The sequence below is a fragment of the Austrofundulus limnaeus genome, unplaced genomic scaffold (genome assembly GCF_001266775.1).
Source record: "Austrofundulus limnaeus strain Quisiro unplaced genomic scaffold, Austrofundulus_limnaeus-1.0 Scaffold32, whole genome shotgun sequence".
In the NCBI taxonomy this organism is placed as follows: Eukaryota; Metazoa; Chordata; class Actinopteri; order Cyprinodontiformes; family Rivulidae; genus Austrofundulus; species Austrofundulus limnaeus.
The window spans coordinates 2,193,737-2,199,885 of record NW_013952434.1 but is presented as its reverse complement, the minus strand read 5'-3'; the positions used below and the strand labels follow the sequence as shown (position 1 = coordinate 2,199,885).

The following is a 6,149-nucleotide window of genomic DNA, read 5'->3' as shown; positions in this document are numbered from 1 at the left end:
ACACACACACACACACACACACACACACACACACACACACACACACACCTAATTTTTCACCATAAATCTGCTGCTTTCTATAATGTAGGTGATCCGCAGTGAAGCATCTGTCATAAATAATTAACACGGATGTTATGTGTCACATTACTGAAGCTAAATTACTCATCCTGGATGTTCAGGACAAAACACAAAGATCCAGATGTAACGCAGAGGACGACTCGTCAAATTAAACAGTTTTACCTGATCCTCTGAGTTAACCCAAGATCTCATGAACTGAGGAAAAACAAGACTGAAAATAAAGGTTTGATACAAAAAATTAGTGTGAACACTGAAAGCTTAATGGCTGCTGAAATTAGTTAAAGCTAAAATAAAAGAACACCAGCCAACACCTGAACATTGCAAAAATACATGCTAAGGGCTAACTTGAACAAAACAGTAGCCAGAACCGGAGTATCTAAAAACTAGCTAATTGTAGCAAAAATGTTAGCCTAAAGCAGCAAAATGCTAGTGACAAGTGTTAAAATACTAGCTAAAAGTGTTAAAGGGTAAAAGTAAAAAAGTGGCAAAAAGCATCAAAAGGCTAACTAACTACAAAAATTCCAGCTAAATCTCAAGAAGCAAAGGTAAGCTAAAACATAAAAGCAGAAAATGGCTAACTAAATCTGTAAAGAGATAAATATCTCCTAAAAACAGGTGTTTTAATGTAAAAACAGGTGTTTTAATGTAAGACACCTGAACGATGAGTCCAGCCAACCCAACCCGCAGACAGACAGATCTCCCAGCTGTCTGTGCGCTTCTGTGGGCGGACTGCACAGAACCACTGGGTGGAGTTATCCTTTTTTTTTTTTTTTTTTAGAAATGGATCCCAAACTTGTTGAGTCAAACAGCAGAGTTAACGAAGAGAAGCTGGGAGCACCTGATGGTTGAATCTTTGGGACAATCCGCTCCATGTTTCTGGCTTTTTTTTTAAACTGTCGGGAGATAAATCTACCTCCAAAACAAACCCAAAAACTTCCATCTGATCTTCCTCCTTTTTACCCAAAGAATCATCGATAAGGAGACTTTGCACTTTATTTCTAGTTTCATTTTTATTTGCACTAACAATGCACAACACGCAGAAGGACACGACCTACACGAAGATCTTTGTCGGGGGTCTTCCCTACCACACCACGGACTCCAGTCTCAGGAAATACTTCGAGGTTTTTGGGGAGATTGAAGAAGCGGTGGTTATTACCGACAGGCAGACCGGCAAGTCCAGAGGTTATGGATTTGTAAGTATCTTTTTATTACAACCCCGACTGACATTTAAATGGGGTCAAGGGTTGTTCRTGTTTTGATAAGCGGACTTATTTTTGTCTCCGCGTGGCTCCTAGTGCCAACTTGTTGCGCATATTTACGCGCTCGCACAATCTTTACGCAGCGCCCTGACCCCGTCTCTAACAGCTGCATGTGAGGTAACCTCGTGTCATTCTGTTACAGAGCACTTTAACCAATAAAAAAAAGTCATGACTTCATCAGGCAAGGCTGCTGCTTCTCACAGAGCCTGCTCTAACTTGTCATTGAAACCATGTGGACACTCAAAACCCCCGAGGCGCAAATCTTGAGGCACTTCTCTGGGAAAAAAATAATAATTTGTTCAAAACAAACAAACTTTACAACTTAAATTGTAAAAAGTTATTAATTTAAGAAGCACCAGATTCATTTGAATCAACATTTTCACATCTGTACTGATTATCGTGTTTTTAATGCTCTCTTTTTTTAAAGAGTACAAAGGGTTATGTTTGTTTTGAAGAAAAAAACAGCAAAAAACTAAAACTCTTCACTATTTTTATTAAAGGCAAGCACAAAAGTACACATCTTTAGGAGCCTAAGCTTGGTTTTTTCATTAGCTATATCTGAATCCTTTTTTTTTTTTTATCATTTAGAACAAATTCCTCTTATTGTTTCTGTCGGTTCTAAGTCCTGGTTTCACACAAGTATTAATAAATACAATTATCTCCTCTGTAGTTTTGGTTTATTTGTTTTGGAATTGGAGCATTAAATCTTGTTTTTCCAGATGTGCGCTTAAAGAACAGATGTATGACGCCCAGTTTCTAATCAAGTTTCATCATGTGAGAGCTGATGATTCTGGGCTTTTCTCACAGTTGTGAGTCTTTGTCTCTGTTAGACACCTGCTTCTTCCTCCTGTCTTGTTTGCTCCTGTCGACAGGTCACTATGGCGGACCGCTCCGCTGCAGACCGGGCCTGCAAGGACCCCAACCCCATCATCGATGGCAGGAAGGCCAACGTCAACCTGGCATACCTGGGGGCCAAGCCTCGCGTGATGCAGCCAGGTAACTGTTGGTTTTGTTTTTGTAGGGTGGATAAGTTGATGAGGTCATCACAGATGCTCAGGTAAATGAAGCAAGAAGTTCTTGTTAGAACTCAGAAAAATGTCAATAATCCAGACAGCTTTTCAAATATTGAGCTAAACTTCAGTGGGATATAGACGAGATTCATCCCCAACATGTTGCACAAGATCTGATTATAAAACTTATGCCATTAACTTATTTGGGCAACTCTGTTTGTCTGTTAGCAAAATATCTCACAAATCTTTAAATTGATTTTAATAAAGCTTTTAGAAATGAAACACTGAATGATAATCTACAACTGATTAACTTTTGGAGTCAGCCTGGTTCAAAATGGCTGCCACAGCCAGCTGATTTAAGGAAGCACATAAATGGCTTTAATTCAACCAGTTTTGCTGATGTTGAGCTAAAATTTAGCGTGGTAGTGCCTTAGTTTTGTCCCCACACATATTTTGAGTATTTCACATTTTAGCCCCAAATATCGGCACTAACTATTAGCTGACTGTGATTGTCTGTTAGCAAAATATCTCATGAATCCCAAGACGGATTTTAGTGACACTTTTAGAACATAACCATCAGCTGTTTGTTTAAAAGTCATTAACATTTGGAGTCCATCCAATTCAAACTGATTGACCAAAAAAAATGCTGAACAAATGTTGCGTTCAAATTAGTTGCCGAATCCTWAACACATTCTCTGAGTGCCATCATCAGAGAGATCTCACAATATCTCATGAGATTAACGTCACTCACAGGATTAGTTGTTTAAAACTCTATTCTGAAAGGCAGTGGGTGATATGCATTCCTTCAAAGAATTTTAACCCTTTAATGATCAAGCTGATTTTTTGTTTTTGCAGGTTTTGCCTTCGGTGTTCCCCAGATTCACCCGGCGTTCATCCAGAGGCCTTATGGGTAAGGATGGATCTGCTTTATAGGAAATTTTCCAAATCAAAACATTTTAATATTAAGTTCCCATTTAAACATGAAGTGTGATTTCCTGTCTGAAAAACAGCAATGGTTGATTATCAGCTGTGAGGTTTCCTGATGTAAAACAAAAGAAAAAAAAAAGAAGTGAAATGTATGGATCTGAGTGGACTAAAGGTGGTTCTCTCTCTGGTTCGACAGGCTCGCTCGCTCTTAAACTATCTGTGCTGCTTTGTGGAATATTTCAGCGTAATCACAACTCAGACTCATACGCACCACGGTGATTACAGCTGCATGGGTTTCATGTTGTTGAAACTTTGATTTGAATAGAACGTAGCTTGGTGTGCGGTTATGAAGTGGTGTTTAGTTCAACTGTGTGCTTTAGTGGAAAAAAAATTGAAATTTTGGTTGGTTGAACTTTTGGGGTGCTCTTTATTTTTTGTGTGGAACTTTTTGTGATTTTGTTTAACAGTATTTGCTGTTTTACGTGTTTTATTTTGGCTGATGGTGGATTTACTTTGTGTGGATTTTCTTTAAAACTACCAAAACCTTTGAAACTTTTACTTCTTGGATAACAAAGCTCCTCACTGCCTGTGTGTACTCGGCGTTGTTTCTCACATTAACGCAACAGAAACACATTCATCATCACTTTATTGTGTTTTTTTTATTTTCATAGATCAGCATTTCTGTCAGAAAAGTGGATGAATGAATGATGACTGTGTGTCCAGTTTCATGGGGTTCTGTCCGTCCACGTGCACGCTCATTTCAGCTCAGCTCGCCAAAGTCTCCAGTGTGACACAAACAAACGTCTGGATGTCTCTGTCTCTCTCTTATTCTCTCATGGCGAGCGTTCGTCACATGGAATCGTGGTGTTAAAGAAAACAAGCGCACCCATTGTGCCACACAAAGCCCCGAATGCTGATGCTGCAGTCGCATGAAGCTTTGAGTTCTGTGTGTGTGTTAGGGGGTCCACAGAGGGTGCTGGAACGATCATTCCCCGTCATGCAGCAGCAGCTGAGCTATTTAAACAAGACTTTGTGGGTCTGTAAATGCAAAGGTATAGAACATTTAGACTTGCCTTACATCCAAGTTAACGATCACACAGTTTGGGATCCAGTAGAGAAAAAAATACTTTTAAATGCTCAGAAGATACTGACAGATAAAACTATTAATTGTGAAACTTGTATGAGCAATAATCCAGATTATAAAGCTGAATGTTTGAGTTTGTCCATGGTGGAAATGTCAACATAATCTCTTCAAAAACACAACATAAACTTGTTTAAAATATGTGCCTGTGACACACATATCCTTCAAATACAAAAAATCAAATAAAAAAGCTTTACATTTATGAAACTTGGCATAAAACMTGTAAATTTATTCATTTTATCACATAACTGGCATTTTTTCTTTTTAATTTCGATTGGACAAAACAAACAGGAAGTGACATCAAAGGGGATCTCTTTAAGAAATCAAATTCTCTGGTCTTCGCTTATAAAGCGAGATTGTTTGAACTCTGATACTTCTCCATTTATTTCTGATAGTGACTCAAAATAATCTAAAGAAACATCTGATTCTTTTCTACAGTCTAACCACTGTAGTACCACTTTGTTTACATTCAGACATTCCCCTTTGACATCACTTCCTGTTACTTCATATGTGAATATCTCAACACCTGCTCATCTCAGTGGCATTAAATGTTTGTTGTAATAAGTTATCAGTGTTATCTTTCCAAAAATGCATTCACATTTATTACAAAAATTTGACGTCACAGGCACTTTAAGCATCTTTCACACATAAAAAAGTAAATCAGAAGGTCAAACTCAGTTACAAATGGGGGCCAAAGTTCTAAACTTGGTCCAAGGGCCAATTACTYTCAACATTTAAATGAACTAGAAAAATGAGCTCAAAACTAAATAACTAATTAAACAAAACACAGATCCTCAAAGTTATTAGTTTTAGTCTGAACCAACTGGCTTTTATGCTCGATTGAAAATTGGGGGGGAAGGAATGAGTCAGAAAGTGACCATATTTGTGCAGAATGAGTCTCAAGAGARCTCTTGCATGAAAGTCTGTGGATTAATGGCATCAAGGTTTTTAAACAGTAGTTAAATTTCACAGATGTCAATTTCCTGCTCTAACACACTGAGGTGCTTAATGTGACGTAATCACAAAAATATGGAAGTCGTGTATCCATTTGAGAATTGTTTCAGGAAAGGATGGATGGATGGGTGGATGGATGGATGGATGGATGGATGGGTGGATGGATGGATGGATGGATGGATGGATGGGTGGATGGATGGATGGATGGATGGACTATATCTGATGCTCTTATTGGCTGTTTGTGTATTTTACTAAGCTTCCAATTATGAAGGTCTTATAGAGGCTAATGTGGCTAATTCAGACGGTTAAATAAATCCTTAATCTTTAAGTAAATCTTAAGTAAAATCTTTAAATCTGTTTGAATCAGCCTCTGTGAAAGACAGGAGTTTATTTTTTCTCTTGTCTCCATGCTGAGGAAAGTCATTTACTTGTTTTCAGGAGATAAACTGGTGCTCCTGAAACTTTATTCATGCTGTGTGTGAGTTTGGTGCTCTGCCAGCTGATAGGGTGGAAACTAAAGACGTCTCAAAATGTCCTCAGCTGAGAAGTTTATTTCAAGGCTACTGGGAAACGTACAAATCCCTGGAGGACCTTTAAACAAAACATATTGACGGTCTAATAATGCCTGAGCGGTCGCCTCAAACATGAACCACGTGTTAAAGAATTTGACTGGAAAACAAAATAATATGGATAACGATATGTTGACATAGTGCAGTTTACATTTCTGATCAGATTCATCAGTCTGGAACCAGAAGTCTGGCTTCTTACTTTCTGTTTATT

At 38.2% G+C, this 6,149-nt stretch overlaps 1 protein-coding gene across 1 annotated transcript in view; it reads left to right on the top strand.

Moving 5' to 3' along the window:
• The first annotated feature begins 842 nt into the window (after window positions 1-842).
• The window catches only part of rbm24a (RNA binding motif protein 24a), a 9,466-nt gene continuing 4,159 nt past the window's right edge, over window positions 843-6,149 (top strand). Inside the window, exons 1-3 of the mRNA XM_014005822.1 lie at window positions 843-1,271; window positions 2,210-2,333; window positions 3,203-3,257. Coding sequence (XP_013861276.1) covers window positions 1,104-1,271; window positions 2,210-2,333; window positions 3,203-3,257 — 347 coding nt within the window. The 5' untranslated portion in view covers window positions 843-1,103. The remainder of the gene's footprint in view (window positions 1,272-2,209; window positions 2,334-3,202; window positions 3,258-6,149) is intronic.